At 37.0% G+C, this 21,990-nt stretch overlaps 1 protein-coding gene across 4 annotated transcripts in view; it reads left to right on the forward strand.

The window, feature by feature from the left end:
- The window catches only part of KLHL2 (kelch like family member 2), a 101,241-nt gene that overhangs the window by 73,987 nt on the left and 5,264 nt on the right, over nt 1-21,990 (forward strand). For all 4 annotated transcript variants that reach the window (XM_032413140.1, XM_032413141.1, XM_032413143.1 and 1 more), the window contains 8 exons: nt 2,544-2,653; nt 7,138-7,254; nt 8,507-8,656; nt 13,723-13,840; nt 18,255-18,452; nt 19,091-19,192; nt 20,469-20,597; nt 21,401-21,541. In XM_032413140.1, coding sequence (XP_032269031.1) covers nt 2,544-2,653; nt 7,138-7,254; nt 8,507-8,656; nt 13,723-13,840; nt 18,255-18,452; nt 19,091-19,192; nt 20,469-20,597; nt 21,401-21,541 — 1,065 coding nt within the window. The remainder of the gene's footprint in view (nt 1-2,543; nt 2,654-7,137; nt 7,255-8,506; nt 8,657-13,722; nt 13,841-18,254; nt 18,453-19,090; nt 19,193-20,468; nt 20,598-21,400; nt 21,542-21,990) is intronic.

Here is a 21,990-nt window from a genome sequence, read left to right on the forward strand (position 1 = left end):
AGCTTTCACGTTTTTCTGGATATGTCCCCTTAGGCAAGGGAAACAAAAGCAAAAGTGAACTACTGGAACTACATCCAACTAAAAATTTTTACACAGTGAGAGAAACCATAAAACAAAAAAATGAAAAGGCAACCTATTGAATGGGAGAAGATATTGACAGATTATCCTATAAGGGGTTAATATCCAAAATATATAAGGAACTCATATAGTTCAACACCAAAAAAGCCCAAATAATCCGATTAAGAAATGGACAGAGGACCTGAATAGGCATTTTTCCAAAGAAGACATACAGGCAGCCAAGAGACACAGGAAAAGATGCTCAACATTGCTAATCAGGGGAATGCAAATCAAAACCACAGTGAAATATCTCACACCAGTCACAATGGCTAGTATCAAAAAGACAAGAAATAAAAGACAAGTGTTAGCAAGGACGTGGAGAAAAGGTTTCTTGGGTGCACCATTGGTGGGAATGTAAGTTGGTGCACCCAATATGGAAAACAGTATGGAGGTTTCTCAAAAAGTTGAAGATAGAAGTATCATATGATCCAGTAATTTTACTGCTGAGTATTTCCCTAAAAGAAACCCAAACCTCTAATTTGAAAAGGTATATACACCCTTACATTTACTGTGGCATTATTTACAATAGTCAAGATATGGAAGCAGCCCAAATATCTATTGATAGATGAATGGGTAAAGAACAAGTAGTGTATGTGTACAGTGAATGTTAGCCATAGAAAAGAATGAAATCTTGCCATTCACAACAACATGGTGGACCTTTCTCAGAGAAAGACAAATACCATATGATTTCACTTATATAGAGAATCTAAAAAACGAAACAAACACAGAAACCTGGAAAGTCTCTTAAATACAGAGAACAAACTGGTAGTTGTTGAGGCGGGGGAGGGGGAAGGGTGAAATAGTTGTAGGGGATTAAGAGGTACAAACTTGCATTTACAAAATAAATAAGTTGCAGGGGTGAAAAGTACAGATAAGGAATATATCAATAATATGATAACTGTATGATGACAGATGGTAACTATACTTACCTTGGTGTGCACTGCATAATGGATGCAATTGTTGAGTCACTGTTATACACCTGAAACTAATATTAACAGTGTCAACTATACTTCAATAAAAAAATAAGAAATAGAAAAATATATTCCAACAGAAAAAAAATTGTGTCAGCTGGATTTTTGTAAATCCAAATCATTTTATAATGATCCTAGAACTGCTTATCATTTTTAAAGTCATTTTGTGATGAATCTTTTGTAAAGTGAATAGTTATGGGGTTTATGTAAATGCAGATTTTGAAGTGTTTCTGAAAAGATGGAAGCCAACTAATCGTTTCTGTGGTATGTTGAAACACATTTGAAATGAATCTTTATTTCATCTTAGAAAGCCTTTTTTAAAAAATTACTATTAGAATATGATTACTTGTGAAGACCTAGAAAATACCTAGGTTGCCTGGCAAATTTTTACTTTAGAACTTAAGGATAACAATACAGTAAGAGCTAAGTTATTAAATCCTTACTCTCTACCATACACAGTTCTAGGTGCTTTATAAACTTTTAATTTGTTTAATCCTCACAGTGGTCTTATTAGGTAAGGTATTCTTATTATTCCCATTTTATAGATGAGGAAACCAAGGCTTTAGAGAAATGATATAATTCGCCCAAGGTTTTACAAGCTAGCATATGACAGCTGGGATTTAACTCTCTGTGTCTGACTCCAAAGCCCAAACACCACATTTCCTTGTGAACTCACACTTTATAAATGAGAGCTGGATTTGCAGGAAAGGTTATTTTGTAAATGATTAATTTTTAAAGTTGTAAAGTCATTGATTATATGAACAGTTCCTCCCCCCCCCCCCCTTTGGAGGAGTGGGTATATTTGTGAAATCAAAGAAAGGTTTTCTTAGTATTTCAAGAATTACTAGTTTTACCAGTTTCTGGAAAGGGGTTGAGGGTATATAATAGTATGCTTTGGTCCCAGATAAACTGCCACAGAATTCAGAGCTATCTATATTATAAATCAATTGTTTTTTTTTTAAATGATGGTCATATGTTCAGACTGACCAGCATTTAAAATTTGTTTAAAGTTTTCAAATAAAGCAGGTTTCCCTCCTTATTCCATTATGTTTTGGAGTCCTCTAGTGTTTTACATAATACATTCAAGTGTGTGAATATATTAATACCATGTACTTCATCTGATTTATGTAATCAAAAGGTTTTACGGATTTAAATATTGATAGTCTTATTAGCATATAAGGAATACATGGTTAATGAAATACCACCGTGTGAAGCAGAAGAGATTCAGTTGAGTATATAAGGCAGTTTTCCTACCTGTGCCTCTACTTTGTTACTCAAGTGAGAGCACTTCCCCAGTTGAGATTGTTTGGGTTTTGTTAGCTCTTGCCTTGAGGAAATGCAGTTGTTTTTCTCATTATTAGGTTAGATTAAGAAAAACCTCTTCCTTTTGAAGCAGTTTGAAGCTGGATAATGGAATGTTGGTGTTAATGGATTTTATTTTTAACCTCCAAACAGAGCAGCATTTTGCAGATGTTGTACTTAGTGAAGAATTTCTCAATCTCGGCATTGAACAAGTGTGCAGCTTAATCTCAAGTGACAAACTTACCATCTCCTCAGAAGAGAAGGTAATTAAATTGTTCTTTTCTGGTATATTGTGATGTAGTACTTTTCCTTTCTTTATTTCACTTTGTTTCATAACTTTGTAATTCTATATGTGGAGTGACAGCCAGTGATCTTTGGTCTGGAAGCTATTAGAAACTCAACTAGTTAACTTGTTGATTGTGCAAATTACTGTTTCTTCACTCCATAGGAAGTTCCCTAAATTGCTAGACATTAGAGTTTTGTACTTCACCCCCACAGTAAGAACTGGCACACGTTAAACTGTTTGAAACTAGTCCTTTGGTGCTGGGTTTCTTCCCAAAGCTAGATGCCTATAAAAATTGTGGTCTAAATGCAGTATTTCTCAAACCAAAGTAATTTTACTATCCTGTGAGTTGGAAGAAGTTACCAGGGATAACAGAGTAGTAGCTTGTTCTAGACTGAACATTCTTTTTTTTCTTTTAAGATTTTATTTATTTGAGAGAGAGAGAGTGAGCATGAGAGCAGGGGGGAGGGGCAGAGAGAGATGGATAAGCAGACTCGCTGCTGAGCAGGGAGCCCGACGTGGGACTCGATCCCAGGACCCTGGGACCATGACCTGAGCTGAAGGCAGACGCTTAAGCGACTGAGCCGTCCAGGCGCCCTAGACTGAACATTCTTGACCATACTCTTCCTTTAAATTGATCTCCTGCCACTCATACCCCACCCCTACCCTTCTCTTCCCTTCCAGAGAGCAGCTTCCCTTCTCCCTTCCAGAGAGCAGCTGCTTTGTCTGGCTGTAGCCTCCCTCTCCACATTTTGAGTTGCCTTTGTCAGCCAGCTGCACCTTTTTTTTTTTTTTTTTTTTATGATTTATTTATTTATTTGAGAGAGAGGGAGAGAAAATCTCAAGCAGATTCTGTGCTGAGGATGAAGCCTGACGTGGGGCTTAATCTCACAACCCTGAGATCACGACCTGAGCTGAAATCAGGAGTCGTCCGCTTAACTGATTGAGCCACCTAGGCGCCCCCCCACTTTCTCTTCTCTTAGTGGGTTTTATTCTTTGGGTCGGTGTTGTATTCTTTGGGAATCAGGACACAAAAGCTTGTGAACACACTGAGTTTGGAGAAACTGAAACATTTTTTCCTTTGTGTGCTTTGCATTTAAAGTTGTATGAAATTTAGCTTTATTCTCCAAAGATATCCATCCTGCCTGGGCATAAAAAGGCACATTTACTATTATATTTACCATATGAAAAAAGTATGTGAGAAGTGGTTGTTAGATGTATAATCTTAGCACTTCAGAAATATAAAGAAGAGGAAGACATTACTAGTCATATTAAGAGACACGTATTGGGTGCCTGCTGAGTACCAGACACTCCCATAGCGTCACAGATACGGAAATATTAACAAAACAGCAATCTTTACTCCACAGACTAGAGGAACAACAAGTGGGCTAAATTAGTGATTATGGAGTGCTGTAGAGGGTACTTAGGAGCATTTTGTCATTCCTGGGATGGGCATGGCAGTTCAGCTTGTCTCACATGTAGGATCCAAGTTCTAAAAATGAGTATGAGTTTGCTGGGGAAGTCTGGATGGGTGGGAATGGGAAGGGCATTCCAGGTAGAGGTAGAATATGTAAATGTAAAAAAAAGGCGTGAAAGAATAATGGCATTACGTTGGTTCTGTATGGTTGGAGTTTAGAATATGTTTGGCAGAGTGGTAGGAGATAAGATGGGAAGATGACATAAAATATCTTCTCAGCCATATTAAAGAACCTTGACTTCATCCTAGTGATGAGGAGCCTTTAAAGGGTTTTAAGTGGTAGGAGAATGTCATGATAATACCTATGTAATAGAAATATCACGAAAGCTGTTCTGATTTTCTACTGCTGCATAACAAGCCCCCCCAAAGTTTAGTGATACAAAACAATAACCATTTTATTATACTCAAAATTCTGTGGGCAGAATTCATTCAGGGCATATTGGGACAGCTTATCTCTGCTCTGTAGTGTCTGGGGCTTCTGCTGGCTTGGCTTGAATGTCTGGAGATACCAGCATGATACCAGATGAGCCATACCGGAGCTTCAGTCCGTCTGCACATGGTATCTTATGTCTCCAGAATATCCACAGTGGCTCCTTCATTCACTTCTCTGGCTCCTGGGCTGGAGTTTGGTTGGTATCTCCTTCCACCTCTGTCCTCTTCCCCCTGGCCCTTCCCTGCCCTCCCTCTTTGTGGCTAGTTTAGGTTCCTCATAGCATGGTGATCTCAAGTAATCAGACTTCTTGCATGACATCTGTCTTCCCCCAAATGAGCATTTCAAGAGACCTGAGTGAAAACTGAAAGGCTTCTTTTTTTTCTTTTAAGATTTTATTTATTTATTTGACAGAGAGAGACACAGCGAGAGAGGGAACACAAGCAGGGGGAGTGGGAGAGGGAGAAGCAGGCTTCCCACCGAGCAGGGAGCCTGATGCAGGGCTCGATCCCAGGACCCTGGGATCACGACCTGAGCCAAAGGCAGACACTCAACAACTGAGCCACCCAGGCGCCCCAAAAGGCTTCTTATCACCTGGCTTTCAGAAGTCACGCAACACTGCTTCTGCTGCTGTTTTTTGGGGGGGGGGGTGGTTACACAGGGCCAACTTAGATTCCCTATGGCAGGTTTACTATATAAAGTATGGATACTCAGAGATGTGGTTTATTAGGGGACCATTTTGGAGGCCAGCTGTCACAGTGGTGGTGTGCTGAATGAACCAAAAGTGGGGTGAGGGTCAGATAGGAGGATGTTGAAGTCATACCATTGAGCAATAGGATCTGATGTAGGATGGTTGAAACAGGTGGAGAAGAGAGAACAGAGGAGCAGAGGTGAGAAATAGTAGATAGAATTGACAGGATTCTTTTTATTTCTGGCACCCAACACATAGAGGTACTTGGTAGGTACCTGAATTAAAGAGGCATGTTAATTATAATGTAGATTATTTTTAGTTTCTTGCTCTATTCCTGCATCAGCAGAAGTTTTGTTTCCAATAATCCACTTACCTATCATCAAGCATTTTCTACAAGCCTTTAAGAATTACTGGGTCATCAGCCTGGAAGGAAATTATATAGCCAAATACGGTCTTCCTATTAGCTTATTAGCTTTTTCATAGGTATATGTTATTAAGTTGTAATGCCCTTATTTCGTTTTTTAAGAAAATTCAAAAATACTAGATTTTAATATATTCCATTGTGAGAAAAGAGAGTTCATCTATTCTGCAGACCCTTGATTTAGAAGTGTACAGTTAACATTTATTCATAAACCTAAAGAAAAAGCCAAAAATAGTTGTTTATAAGGGCATGCGATTTTCATTCCACAATATCAATTTGCTTTATTATTTTGGGTGCTTTATTCCAAAGAGACTTGAGATTTAAATCTAGGTAAGTTAGAACCAAATTCAAATTAGGAAGGTTATCAACAGGGAATTAGATTATGTTTCATCAGATTATCACAGCTACCACTTAAGTTCAAGAAGATTAGATAATGTATTTGGTGAAATGCTTAGTAAATACCAAAAGAAAAATACTTAATACATAAAAGTACTGAAGGTACTTACTAAATTAAAAGTAGAACTACCATATGATCCAGCAATTCCACTTCTGGTTATATCCAAAGGAAATGAAAACAGAATCTTGAAGAGACATCTGCACTCCATGTGCATTGGTTTATTGCAGTATTATTCACAAGAGCCAAAATATAGAAACAACCTAGTGTCCATCAGTGGATGAATGGATAAAGAAGATATCACACACACACACACACACACACACACACACACACACACACACACACTGGAATATTATTCAACCACGAGAAAGGAGGAAATACTGCCATTTGTGACAACATGTGTGGACCTTGAGGGCATTATGCTAAGTGAAATAAGTCAGAAAAAAACAAATGCTGTATAATATCACTTATATATGGAATCTAAATAAACTGAACTCATAGAAACAAAGTACAGTGGTGGTTACATGGGGTTGGGGATGGGAGAAATGAGGAGATGTTGGTGAAAGGGTACAAACTTCTGCTTATAAGATGAGTAAGTCCTGGGGAATGTATAGTATGGTGATTATAGTTAACAAACTGTATTATATATTTGAAAGTGGCTAAGAGAGTAGATCTTAAATGTTCTTACCACAAAAAAGAAGTGGTAATTATGTGACATGATGAAGGTATTAGCTAAAACTATGATGTCATCATTTTGCAGTGTATAAATATATCAATGAACATCTTAAACTTATACAATGTTATCTGTCAATTATATTTCAGTGAAGCTGGAAAAAAATAAAGTACTTACAAATACCAAATTAAAAGAAAGAGACTGAATAGCTTTTTAAGTACAGCACAGGTCAGGATTTTGAAAAATTTGAGCTATGTATTAAACTTGGATGTCTTAGCAAGAACAGTGAATAAAATGTAATCTCTTCATACTTCATTCAGATGCCGTGGTACATAACTCATTCCTAATTTTTCTTTTCCCCATATATTCTGCAAGGTATTTGAAGCAGTAATAGCTTGGGTAAACCATGACAAGGATGTAAGGCAAGAATTTATGGCTCGGCTGATGGAACACGTGCGGTTACCTTTGCTTCCTCGGGAATATTTAGTTCAGGTAAAAGCATATGCAAAACACATGAATACACACAGCACTTCGTCACTGGTAGCACTTTGTCACTGGGCTGACAGCATGTAGATGCCTGTTACACGGTGGTAAGACCTGCAGAATACAGATCCACGGGGCACAGGACAGAGGACAGTAAAGGTACCTGCAGTCCTTGGCAGCTACTCCTTCTTCGACCACTCCCCATTCTTAGAAATTTGCTTCCCCCTATTTTTGATGTGGGCAAGCAAATGCTAGAGCTTATCCAGGCAGGATTTGTGGTCATTTACAAGTAAATAAATGCACCTGTGCCTCTGTGTACCTGCTCTGCATCTTCTTTGCTTTTCTTTTGATAGCTTCTGATTGCCCTGCAGAAATGGAATTTTGACATTTGACCCAAATACTATTTAATTCTGCTTCACAGTTTTACAGTGGCATGCCTTTGGTTTCTAATCTGAGGAAAACCGGGGTATTTGAAATAAATAGAAATAAATGGATTTTAGCAGTCTATGAACAATTTTGAATTTATTTTTTTATTATTAGCATCCTACTAGGAACATTTCAACATTTTTATAATTGAAACCATTTAAGGAAACATTCTTTATTAAGAGATTCAATCTGAGCATTTTAGGATTTCTTGAAGCCTCATTATTTGTTGTGATCGCGTAATCATTGGCACTCCACTGTTAAGAAAATGAACAGAAAAATCTGTCCTGCATTTGAGGTCAGGAATAGCAGGGACAAGATTTATTTGTGGTGTAGGCATGTTGGTATAGGTATTTTGAATCCCTTTTTTGGATATTTTATTTGCCTTTTTGTGTTTGAAAAGTGTCTTTAATTTATTAGTATCGCCTACTCCACCTGAAGAACTCATTATCTAAATTTTTTTCTTACTCTTTGGCTTGACATTTAAAGATAAGAAATAGGTGAATATACCCAGGAAAAAAAAAAAAGAGAGAGATAGGTGAATATAGTATTATCTAAAGATTATTTTATAGCTGATGTTGAGGTATATAATTTTGATTGCAGTTCTTCTCTTTATTACTTACATATGTTTTTCTCTGCAGACCAGATACTTGAGAATTTTTTTGGCTTCATTTATTTTTCTCTTAGTGATATTCATAAACTTTCCTTTTGAAGGAAAAGCCTGAACCAGAGAGGATAGTTATTACTTTTTTTCCTCTTCTTTACTTCTGTTTCTTTGCCAGTTTTATCATGAAATAAGTTGTCCCCGTCATGGAGTATGTCTTATTTCTTCTTACAGAGGGTCGAAGAGGAAGCATTGGTCAAGAATAGCAGTGCTTGCAAAGATTACCTCATTGAAGCTATGAAGTATCATTTGCTGCCAACAGAACAGCGTATATTAATGAAGAGTGTTCGGACCCGACTGAGGACACCCATGAACCTTCCCAAAGTAGGATCTATTGTTCACACTTGTTATTACTTCATCTGAAAGGCCCATAGTGAGACTGTTAATATTTTTACTCACCTGAATTTCCATGTGCCTGAGAATTCATTGTAGTGTATATAATTCAACTTCTCTTTTGGGTTTGTGTGTGGAGGGTGGGGATTGTTTGGTTCATTTAATCTTTATAAACCACATGATGTCACTGTTCTGGAACAGAAAGCAACTGATTTTTGTCCCTTCAGAGTTTTATTAGCTTTAGTTATAGTAGAAAGGAAAATCAGAGTAGGTAGAAAGATTTGTCTGTAAGCTATGTGTTTAGGTAATAACTGAAAACCGAGCAGTTTCACAGAATTACATATTAGAGTTAAGGCTGATAAACAGCTTGTTCGGTTCATTTCCTTCATCTTCCCTGTTGTACACTGTCTGACAGTTCATTCATGCATCGTCTGTAGCCATTTCAGTATAGGTCTCCCCTCTGTTGTCCCAGATCACCAGTGTTCACATTTCCCTTGTGTGAGAGTTCATATTCTACCTTTATCTTTTTAGTTGAGCCATTTATGTTTTACTGATTTAATTTTCCTTACAGAATAACCCCGCATTTCTGTCTCTGCAATTTCTTTTGCCTTTTTCCATCTTCACGGTACTAGAAAACCAGCCCTTTATGCATCATTTTGTGTATGGTCTAATCAGAATGATCCATAATATAATGCTTTTATTTATGTATTTATTTTTAGCTCTTGTATGTGTGTGGGGCAATGATGGATTAAGAAATAAGAATTAATCTGTTACCCATTGTTTTCTTACGTCATCTTTAGTTACCATTCTGTCCTTTCCATTAAATTATGTCTTTTAAATTCTTTCACTTAATGCTTTTACTTAGTGGTTTTTCAAGTTTTATTTTTGGAATGTACATTTTTAATTTCTTCAAATCTATATTGGTATTGTTTTTCTGTTCTGCCCAGTGTTAATACCAGTTCTCAATTTAGAACCAACTGTGTATTTTGCGAGTATGCTATTTACTCCTTTTTCTAGATCAGTAGTAAATATTTTAATTTAGAATGGACCTCAGCACTCTTCCTGGTGACACCTTGCTAGAAATACCCACTCACTGACATAGTCCATTTGTAGAAAATTTCAGTCCATAGGATTATGTTTATTATCTAAGCCAAAAATAAGTAATTTGGCCTGTAACATCCAGTGAGAGTCAGGATCAAATAGATTCAAATTTGGCATGGCTTTTTTTTTTTTTTAACATCCCTTTGCGTGTTACTCATCATTTTGTCGTCTCCTAGAGGTTCGGATGCTTTTCTCAAAATATTCTAAATTTTTACTCAGAATTATTATCACGTAGAAGGTATTTACAAGGCATTCACTTCCTACCCTGTTTTGAAAATTGGTATTTGCCGTTTTTAAATTTTCTGATCTCTCCTCAGTTCTCCAAGATTTTTCAAAAATAATTGTAAGTGGCTCAGTAAGTACATTAGCTAGTTCCCTTAACACTTTAGTATGCATGCCATCCGGGTCTGCTGATTTTATAAATGTTTACATTTTCCAAATACCCTTTTACCTGCTTTTATAAATAGCCATCTTTATAAGTCTACATCACTTCATATTTGTCCATATTATTTGGTGTCAGTTTTTGTTCTTAAAAAAAAAAAAAAGATTTATAAAGTGTTCATAGTCTTAGCCCATTTAAATTACCATTTCTTTTTATGCTAGTTTTTTTCAGCATCCTTCTAAGTAGTTTATTTTATCTTTAACACTTTTTTAAACATTCCATATTTGTAAAAGTTCTCTTTTTGTGTATTCCTTCTTCTGGCATCTTTAGTTTTGCTGTCTTTAATATGCTGCTATGACCTTTAGAGTGAAAACTCTTTTCCAATTTCTGGAATAAACATGTCACTTTTGGAAACTTTCTGGAGTTCTTGGTAAAGTCCTATCAAGTATTTTATCTTCTCTTTTGTAGAGTTGTGATCCTCTGTTCAGTTATGTTGTTTGTCGGCTTTTCTGATTGTGGCTTTGGAGTGGCCCTTCCAACTCTATGTATACTTCTGGATTTCTCAATTTTTTGGCTTTTATTTTGTGGTGGGCATGCTATCCAAGAAGGTTCTCATTCATTCTGCTGTCTCGGGTGGCTAGGGAGGAAGAGCAGCAGACTTGGCAGATGGCAGGGAGCTCCACTGTTGCTTTGACTTTGCATTCGCATGATCCCTTTTCAGAATTTGTTTATCTACACATATTTTTGAAAAGATGCTTGTATCGGATGCTCTTTCAGCAACACTGTCATTTTAGAATGGTTATATTCAACATTAATTCTGAGTAGGTAGGTAAGAATGAAGCAAAGATTAATTTCTCATGCTTACGTATTTCAAAATAATGATTTATCATAGTAATAAGTCAAATCAGACAAAATGTGGTCGTAGTGCTAAGGAAACTTGTGTAATATTTAGTAATATTTCTACCATGACAGTGACTTAGTACTTTTTATATTAGGCTCTGATTCTGTGGACTCATACAGATTAGCATGAATGATTCTTTTTATATCTCAGACATTAGTTTTGCATCTTCAATAAACAATATTGGGATTGTGTTAGGCACTTTTGGATTTGGACATCGTAATGAGAAACTATGTTTGCTGCTGTACTTTGTTGCTTTTTCACTTTGGAATCTGTATTTTTATAAGCATTATCATATTATTTCTGTGTATGTATTTTTCTCTATTCAGGATATCTTTTGAAATTTCCAATTGGAAAATTAATGAAACTTGATTTTTCAGGAGGCATTTTGTAACTAATATTTAATAGGTGAAGAAAATGAAAAAACAAAGTTTAATCTACATTTTAGGATGGTCACTTGAATATGTTTAACTCCCTACTCCTTGCCTTCCTTAAATATTATGTCACATTTAACTTTTCCATACAAAAAAATGTTCCCAGTTTTCTATTCCTTTACATTAGCATAATTAGTTTGGTGTTTCTCCAATGAGATCAGATGCCTTTTACAAATAACTAGGGTGTCAGAGTCATGATCAGCTCTTTTGATGGTGAGCAGCACAGTGGTTTTTCATGCAGTCTCTTGATCTCATACAAATATCCCTGCTCTCTTGTGTTCCCATTATCCATTCTTTGTTCCTGTTCTGTGATTCATGGAGTCACGAATCCTCAACTCATTCTACTGTTCTTGGCTGAGTGCAGGACAGATAATACTGCTGCTCTCTGTATTCAGTAGTGTACTCTCCCTTCCATCCGCACTGTGACGTGTAGAAGGGAGCTACTGCACGGAAAACACGAGGTTCAAAGCTTGAGAATCACGAAATCTAGTAAATCAGTATTGTTTCTCAAGGACTTTTTGAAAAGCATTCCCTTCAGAGATTTGTTCTTCAAGTGACCTTCAGAGATGTTAACCAAGCCTCTTTTAACTACTGCCTAACTGCGAGGCAGTGTTTAGAAGTTTAAATGCTGATCGATCTTACATAAATAGCTGGATATGAGATTGATCTTTCTGTCTGTTCTACCTCTGTGATTTTACAACCTTGCCTTTCTTCTCCCCCCACCCACTTTTTTCCCCTTGGGTAAAAGCGGGGAGAATATTGCAGATTTTCTTAATTCTTCCTTTTACTTATTTGCATCAGCATTAGAAGAATGACACATCTGAAAAAAAATCATATAATCGGTCTATGCTCAGTCTTCTTTTTTAAGACCTTTAAAATTTCTTCTATTCTCCAGTTAATACATTGCTAAAAGAGGCTTCTTTTTGGAAACTTGGGATTTACTCTGATTCAGGAATCCTGTTTTCTCTGTACCCATATTTCTGTAGTTCTAAGTACAGGTAGGTCATTACTTCATTAAGGTTACAAACCTCCCCTTTTTGTGTGTATGAGTCATTCCATCTTCTTTTGTTTTGATTTTTTATTTCCTTTGAACATCTGTTTTCTCCTATCATCACATCATCTTTCCCCCCGGGTCCTTGCCATTCTTTAAAGTTTTCCATGTGTGATATCATTAACTTTTATGTTCTTCCGATTTGATGGCTGTGTTTTCAGTGTTGCCAAAGAGTGCCCCTTTGTACTCAGTAAAAAACAAACCCAGTGACAGCTAAATTCCATCTGTCTCTCAAGGTTCCACCCCCTCCAGGAAACTTTCACTGAATTATGGCAACATTCCATTTTTTGATCAGCATTAGTGATTAATGTCTATACTAATCATACACCTTTTTGGTCATACATAATTGTATATTGTTCTTGAATTACTTCATGGGTCTTGTCTCCTTAGTGAGATCTATAAGCTCTTGGGAGGTAGAGACCATGTCTTATATTTCTTATGTGTATGACACCCAGCACAGTTCTGGACAAATACAGATGATAGGCACTTAGTAAATAGTTGGATTGAGTTGAATTGAAGAAATTGGTAGACCTTGTTTATTCTTAGCACTAGCCTATTGTACCTTCATTCATTAGGATTTCTAGTATCTCCATTATCTGTCCTTTAGGTTGGTTTATTTGTGTGGCATCAAGGGAGGTCTCTACTTGAGATCTAGGAATGTGTGCTCTCTTGTGAACTCCAATTCAACTACTCCCCCTTTTTCAATAGTTTTTTTTTTTTTTTTACCCCTTTTTTCATGTTTCTTTTAATACCTTACTGCCCTTTTCATTTCACCTACCCACTAACATAAATTTCACTTCTGTCTGTTCTCCTGGATTGTGGAGACCTAATCCCTGGTCGTTACGAAGCCAGGGTCTAGTTTATAGCAAGCCCTCTGACCTCTTGCAGCCTTGCCAGTGCTACTGCCTGCTGTTTTTGGCTTTAATACTGCTTTTGCTTGAAGGATCAGAAACATATTCTAGTTTCTGAAATCCTTATTTTTGACTAAATGTGCTAGATAATAGAACTGTAGTTCTAACATGTGCCCCCTCTGTTGATGTTTATTAAGTGTTGATTAGGTGGTTGTTTTTCCCCAGCTCACCCTACCATCTTCATCCTAACACTCTCCTCATCAGTGTCTTTGTAAGACATTTTAAATCCCTCCATATGCAATAGTTGTTTATTCAAGTGCTTACATTTCTGCCCTTCCAGTTGATGGTGGTAGTTGGGGGCCAGGCACCAAAGGCTATCCGAAGTGTGGAATGCTATGACTTTAAAGAAGAGCGATGGCACCAAGTAGCAGAATTACCTTCCAGGAGATGTAGGGCAGGTAAGCATGATGCATTCTGGTCATTTCTGTGCTGCTGGGTCATTGGGAGCTTCCCTCTCAGGTCTTATTTTATTAATTAGAAGAATCTTTATTAGAAAAGCTTTGATTAAAATAGATGTGTCATTAATGCCCCAAGATATTGTTGCAGATAGCCACTCAGTCTTCACCTTTACATACCTTTCTGATTCTCCAGTATAAGGTGGCATAGCTAGCAATTTGCTGGATATTTTCCTGGTTACCTTTACTGAAGTATTGAGAAATGATTCTTTAGGTTGGGACCCTTTGTTCTAAGATATTCCTGACTTTGCTATAATCCACAGTTAGTTGCCTTCTTCCAGGCATGCATTTTATAAACATTTGTTGAAATAGACCTTATTTAGCCAAAACTGCAAGCAGAAAGGCAGTTGTAAACCCTAAGCGTCCTTCCTGGGACTCAAACTTGGGTCCATAATTCATAGCTCCCATAGCAAAATAGAAGGTAGTACTTTAGCAGTATATCTTGGTGATGGTTACATATCAGCATAGTTACCTCATTCTTTAAGAGCTGTTTAATATTTGGGGGTGGGGGTCCTGGATGTAGTATAGTTTTGTTAATTTTTAATTGAACATTAAAATTGTTTTTAATCTTATGTTATAAACAGTGCTACAGTGAATCCCTTACACATACCTCATTATGTACATGTGCCAATATATTTTAGTGGGGTAAAACTCTAGAAATTAATTCCTGATTCAAAGGGTATCCTAAGAGGAAACACCAATTATTACTACCACTAATAGTGAAATACGAAGGTGCCCATTTCCCTACATTCCCAACAACATCTTGTGATTAAATGTTTTGAGTTTTGCCACTCTGGTAGATGGAAAATGTTATCTCATCTTACCTTGTACTGCTTTTATTATGAGGAAAGTTCGTCTTTCTGAGTTGTCAGTTCATGATTTTTGCCATTTTTTTATTATTTCATTGGCTTGACAGATATATGGTAAGGAAAGTATCATTTTTGTCTGTCATATGTGGTGTGAATATTTGTATTAATCTTTTCTTTTTTGATTTTACTTGTATTATTTTCACCATATAAAATTTTTGCCATTTTATGAAGTCCTGTACATCAGTTTGCCTTTGGATTTAAGGATTTGTTTATTGTGTAGAAAAGCCTTATTCAAAACTATTTGTGTGTGTGTGTGTGTGTGTACATATATATGTTTTTTATTTAAGTTAAAAAATTATTTATTTTTAAACTTTTTATGTTGAGATAATTTTACACTTAGAGAAGAGTTGCAAAATACTACAGTGTTCTGATATATTCATTCCTTAATATTAATATCTTACACAGCTATGATACAATTTTCAAAACTATGAAATTAGCACTAGTACATTACTATTAACTAAACTACAGACTTCATATTTTATGAGTTTTTTCATTAGTGTCCTTATTCTGTTTCAGATCCCATATTGCATTTAATTGTCATATTTTCTTAGTCTCTTCTGATCTGTGATAGCTCCATAGTCTTTCCTTATCTTTCATGCCCTTGATTCTTTGGTCAGCTGTTCTGAAGAATGTCTCTCAGTTTGATGTTTTCTCATGATTAGATGGAGGTTATCATGATTATCTCTGGTGACATTAACCTCAGTCACTTGGTGAAGGTGGTGTCTGCTAGGTTTCTCCCCTAAAACAAAATTATATTTTTAAAATATGAATTTTTCTAGTATTTGCAGAGTTTTAATTTTTATATTCATATCAAAACATCTAGACTTTATTTTGATATAAGAAGTAAGATGTGGAATTTGTTTTTTTTAATGGTAGCCAGTTGTCCAAAGATTTTTTATTGGCTGATCCAACTGTTTCCATTCATTTGAAATGCTGCCTTTATCATATACTAAGTTTCTACATTTATTTGGTTTTATTCTAAATATTCTGTTCTGTTCCATTGACTCATCTTGTCTATTTATGCATCAAAACAGAGCAGTTATCATTATAATTACTGTGCTTTATAATTTGTTTTAAGATATGATGGGACTAGGGGCGCCTGGGTGGCTCAGTCGGTTAAGCGGCTGCCTTCGGCTCAGGTCATGATCCCAGGGTCCTGGGATCGAGCCCCGCATCGGGCTCCCTGCTCGGCGGGAAGCCTGCTTCTCCCTCTCCCACTCCCCCTACTTGTGTTCCCTCTCTCCTGTCTCTCTCTCTCTCTCTGTCAGATAAATAAATAAAATCTTTAAAAAAAAAAAAAAAAAAGATATGATGGGACTAGTTACATGACTGGTGATAGGACTTGTATCTTCTTTCTTCAGTAGGTTTTTAACATTTTCTTCATATGGTTTTGTACGTTTCTTGGCAAGTTTATTCTTAGGTATTTTATCTTTATTGTTACTCTTGGAGTCTTCCCTGATAGTTATAACTGGTTTCTTACTTCGTATCTGATTCCTGATTCAGTTTCCTTTTTATTGCACCATAACTCATTAGACTGGGTGCATTCCGAAATGTACTGTTCATGCATGAATTTTACCTTCATTGTGCCCTCGTGAAAGCACAATGTGCCTCCCCATCCACTTCAGACTAGAGTGGATGCCCTTAAACTGTGGAATTCTGGCCACATTACTCAAACTTCTGGGCGCTTCCCTGTAACTTTAGGGAGTATCAGTTCTTTTAGTTCACCCCCTCTGCACCCAGAGTGTTTGGACTCATACATTGTTTTCTTCCTTGTCACCTGAAATACTCTAGCACTTGGTAAGCATACTGCATATCTCTGAGAGATGATAGATTTTTGTTTTGTTTGTAGAAAAAAGAAAATGAACATTGCAGTGGTCCAAATTCCCATAAGGAACTTTTCCCAGTGCTCCTCATCATTTGGGATATAGGGCATTTTCATGCTGAAATGTACTGCCTGCTGTGTTCACTACTCATTGGCTGCCCAGGCCTTCCCAGGAGACATACCACATTTTCTTTATCGAGAGCACTCAGGAAATCCAGGGGTTACTCTTCATCCTTCATTAGTTCTCTGCCTACTTAAATTGTCTGTTGCCCACAGCTCTCCTCAAATACTTGAGATTTACCAGAAAGTAGCTTGAGTATTCATTTCCTCATTGAACCAGGGACTGAGAAGTCATTCCTTTCCCTGACAGAGAGCTGCCAACACAGGCAGTTTCATTTGAACTGTAAAGAGTCTTCATGCCATAGGAAGGACTGCACATCCATACATATTTTGGGAGCTGGGGGATAAAGCACCAGAGGGTAAGACTGTCGGGGGTCATGGTATATGCCTTGCCTGATGACATCATATGAAGCATTGAGCTGGTCAACACTTAGGACTGGTGTGATTCCTGATCTCCCAACTGGATTCAGAGACCTGTGAGGCACAGTGCCTGCCCCCAGGCTGAGCAGTGACATAAGCACTATAGAATTGAAGAACAGTAGAACTTTGAACAGTGTAAAGTGATGATAATGCAGACTGTGCAAGATTTACTAACCTCAAATGCACTATCTAGGTGTGATTCGCTCTGGGGGGTTCCGGAGCTAGAGGTAATCCCTTCAGGCTAAAGTGGTTGGAGAGAATGTAGAACTTTCACTGTGACTTGAAACTTAAAGAAAGCAGAGTGGATGGTGAGAGGGGCTTCTCAGGTCAGGACAACTGCAGGAAAAAGCTTAGAAAAGTGAAAAGGTGGTTAAACCCAGAGGCTAGCAATTTGGCTTCTCCATCCAGGGATTCCCTAACCTCTCATTAGCCCAGGGTCAGCAAACTTCTTAAAGGACCAGAGAGTACGTATTTTAGGAGTTGTGGGTTATATGGTCTCTGTCACAACTCAAGTGCCCCTACAGTGTGAAAGCAGTCACAGACCTACATAAATGAGTGGGTGGGGCTGTGTTCCAGTGAGACTTTATTTATGGGTGCAGAAATTTGAATTTCGCTTAATTTTTTCTGCGTCACAAAATATTTTTTCTTTTGGTTGTTCTTCAACCATTAAAAAATGTAAAAACCATTCCTAGCTCATAGGTTCTACAAAAAATAATCACGACCCCTGATTTAGCTCACTAACATGATAAATCAGGAGTACGTTATGCAAATTGAGTATAAACATACAGAGTAGAAGATCCAAAATTTGAAAGCTGTGGGAGCTGCATACAGGTTTAAGTAGTTGGCAAATATTGCCACAGTATTTAAATCTATAAATAAATATTTGAAAAAGCCAAGAGTCAAAATAATACCTCAGCCCACACCATTGCATTTTTTAATAATCTTAGAAAGGAGGACAATTCAGTGGTTAGATATTCTTGCTAATGAATAGAGTTCTATTTAGCCAGTGTTCTCCTAAGAGCAGTTCATATTCGGACAACAGCTGTGGACTTACTGGAATGCAGCCTTTAGATAGTGTGGTAGTCTGGTTGCATATTCATCATTAACTGCCGGATTTCTGCTGCAGGGATGGTCTACATGGCTGGGCTCGTTTTTGCTGTCGGTGGCTTTAATGGCTCCTTGAGAGTCCGCACTGTAGATTCCTATGACCCCGTGAAAGATCAGTGGACCAGCGTTGCAAACATGCGGGACCGCAGAAGCACTTTGGGGGCCGCTGTATTGAATGGATTGTTATATGCCGTGGGAGGCTTTGATGGCAGCACAGGTAACTTCCTTTTGGTCTTTTCTACGTTGCATGAGAATTAACATAGCAGTCAAGTTTAGGGAATAAACTGTGGCAAAATTAGGAGACATTTGAGTGTTTTACAGGTATTATAAAGGTAAGTTTAAAATCTCCCATCAAGAGTTCTTATAAGGGGCGCCTGGGTGGCTCAGTAGGTTCAGCGTCTGCCTTGGGCTCAGGTCATGATCCCAGGGTCCTGGGATCAAGTCCCGCATTGGGCTCCCTGCTTGGCAGGGAGCCTGCTTCTCCCTCTCCCTCTGTGTGCTCACTCTCTCTCCCTCTCTCAAATAAATAAATAAATCTTTTTTTAAAAAAAGTTCTTTTAAATAATGGAAGAGTACTAAGTATATAAATTTTCTTCTTTATGCATATCACCATCAGTCCTCTTATCACATTTAAAAAGCTAAGAAATGTCAGTAGCTTGGGTAGGAGCCCTGGGGAAAAGAGGCTAGTCCTAGGTATCATGTAATTGATAGGTTTACATTCCAGCATTTTCCTCTTTTAATTTAGTCCAATTTAACATAACCTGAAGTACTCTTCCCTAATAATATATATAAAGGAACAGTCACCTCACTTCTTTTTTTAGAGGAGGAAGTGAAGAGCATTGTGCTTTATTGCAGGTTTATCATCCGTGGAAGCATATAATATAAAGTCTAACGAGTGGTTTCACGTGGCTCCGATGAACACGAGGAGGAGCAGCGTAGGGGTCGGCGTTGTCGGAGGTGGGTGCTGACAGTCGTCTCGGGTGAACCTTTCCAGGCACGATGGCTTCTTGATTGCTCCGAGGGATTCTTCCAAATAACCTAAACACCAGTTTTCTAAATGGGCAAGCAAACGATCATTTAAACAAGGAAAGGAAAAGCCATTGTCAACTTGTATTATTTTTTAAAAATGAGCTTGTGTATGTAAACTAAGTTGTGGACGCCCTCGTTCTCCCCCTCCTCCTTCTCTCCCTCTGTCCTCTTCTTCACCCCTTTCTTTTCTCTCTCTCTCTGTGTTTGTAACCTATATAAAACTGTTAACTGATCTTAATTCAGTTGTTTAGGGAACAAATCAGATGACATATGTGCAAAATTTTACTTCTGGAGAGAGGCTGTTTCACATTTAAGAGGATGGGTTGCCACAATTATTTATTTATATCCTACCTCGTCCACCAAAAGAGCTTAAGAAAGGCTATAACTATTATTTTTTGGTGTGATTTTTTTTTTTTTTTAAGCTGCTTGGGCAGATTTGTGGGTTCTCACTCTCTCCCTACTATTGGTATAATTCTTTGTACTAACTTCTTTGAAAAACAACCTTATTGCGATATAATTCACATACCATACAATTCACCCATTTAAAGTGTACAATTCAATGTGCACACATCACCACAATTCATTTTAGAACATTTTTATTCCCCCAAGAAGCAGCCCCACTCCCCTTAGCTGTCACCCCCATCTCCCCAGACCTCAGTAGCCACTAATCTACTTTGTCCTATATAAATTTCCCATTTTTGGACATTTCATATTAATGAAATAATACAGTATGTGATCTTTTGTGACTGGCTTCTTTGATTGAAAATAATGTTTTCTGGGTTCATCTGTGTTGTAGCATTTACTAGTACCTCATTTCTTTTTATCACCAAATAATATTCCACTGTATACTGGTACTAATTCTTGATTTAACTTTTTTTCCCATTTTACTAAGATTACCAGGATATTTAATTCTGTTTCCCATGATGTTGTTCACTTACCAAATAATATTATCCAAAGATGCAATGAGTGTACTTTGTTTTATTATTCAGATTTATTAATGAAAATGTTAAATTAATATCATCAAATATACCCTGCAGATCTTCATAATGTGGTTTGGTAACTTCTTCGATCACCATTAGGCAAGATCTTTATAGTTTATAAAAATTGGTAATAAAAGGGAAACTGCTACTCTGGAGGAAAATACTTTATGCCTTGAAAAAATAGCTTTTTATGAATTTGGCTTTTTTTGTGATTCCATGTTTAGGTTTGCTCTATGCTGTAGGGGGGTATGATGGAGCTTCACGTCAATGTCTTAGCACAGTAGAATGCTATAATGCTACAACAAATGAATGGACCTATATAGCAGAAATGAGCACCAGACGGAGTGGAGCCGGTATGTAGGAAACTCATTTAGATTAAAGCACAAAAATGAGGGGCGCCTGGGTGGCTCAGTCGTTAAGCGTCTGCTTTCAGCTCAGGTCATGATCCCAGGGTTCTGGGATCGAGCCCGGCATTGGGCTCCCTGCTCCATGGGAAGCCTGCTTCTCCCTCTCCCACTCCCCCTGCTTGTGTTCCCTCTCTCGCTGTCTCTCTCTCTGTCAAATAAATAAATAAAATCTTTAAAAAAAAACCCAAACACAAAAATGATGGAAAAGAATTAATAAACAAGTGAAATGATTCATTGGCTTCTCTTTATATTACCAGAAAACATATATACTGATTTTAATGATATTGTTAAATGTCTTTTGAATTAATTATCTATAATTAAAGATCACTTTGTAAAATTCCTAAGTGCTATATTAAAGGCTTCTTGTATCACTTAATTATTTATATTTTTTGGCATTCTTTGAATTTTTGTTCTTAGTTCTTATCAAACTTCATAATCAAGTCTCTTCATATCCATTTCTTAGTTTTGTGCTTTAATACTGGTTTGCTTTTACCGTGAAAGTTGTTTTCAGAAGGATTATGTTAAATGACTTTCCTCTCTGTGTTTCATCCTCATACTATTTATTTTATTTGACATGCCTTTCTTAGAATAATAGTTCTTATTGAGATTCTCATTTGTCAAATCAATTCATTTCCATTTCTTGTGTGCTTTAATATTGACTTACTTTTATAAGTCATTTGAATAAACCCTAGTATGTTACAAATTTGTCACTTTTACTCTACTGTAGTTTGGTTCTTTGTGTTTTATAGGTGTTGGCGTGTTAAACAACTTACTGTATGCTGTTGGGGGTCATGATGGTCCTTTAGTACGAAAAAGTGTTGAAGTGTATGATCCTACCACCAATACATGGAGACAGGTTGCAGATATGAACATGTGCAGAAGAAATGCAGGTATCTGTCTAGCTTACGATTTTGGAATTTATATTGATTTGTATTCAGAGTTTTACTAGTATTGCCGTATATTTTCATTCTTCTTTTACTGATTTGGGTTTTCTAATAGATGAGCTCTTTAAAAACAAACTTATGTAGTAATCCTATATAGTGAATGCCTAGCATAGTGGCTACTTTTTGGTGATAATGTAGACTAAATTAGAGGAAGAGCCCTCTATATTTGATGCTTAAATTCATCCATTCTTACCACAGATATTTTTGAGTGCGTACCATGTATCATGTACTGGAGATCCCAGTCCTCAGGGAATTTAGTCTGGTTGAGTAAATATTTATACCAGGTTAAAAGCTCGTTGTTTATCTTGAAGCTTGAAGAAGCTAACCCTAATTTAATATAGTTCATGATTTCTAAAGTTGGAAAAGCTAAAACAACATGTCAACAATAAGTAATT

The sequence above is a fragment of the Phoca vitulina genome, unplaced genomic scaffold (assembly GCF_004348235.1).
Source record: "Phoca vitulina isolate PV1807 unplaced genomic scaffold, GSC_HSeal_1.0 scaffold14, whole genome shotgun sequence".
In the NCBI taxonomy this organism is placed as follows: Eukaryota; Metazoa; Chordata; class Mammalia; order Carnivora; family Phocidae; genus Phoca; species Phoca vitulina.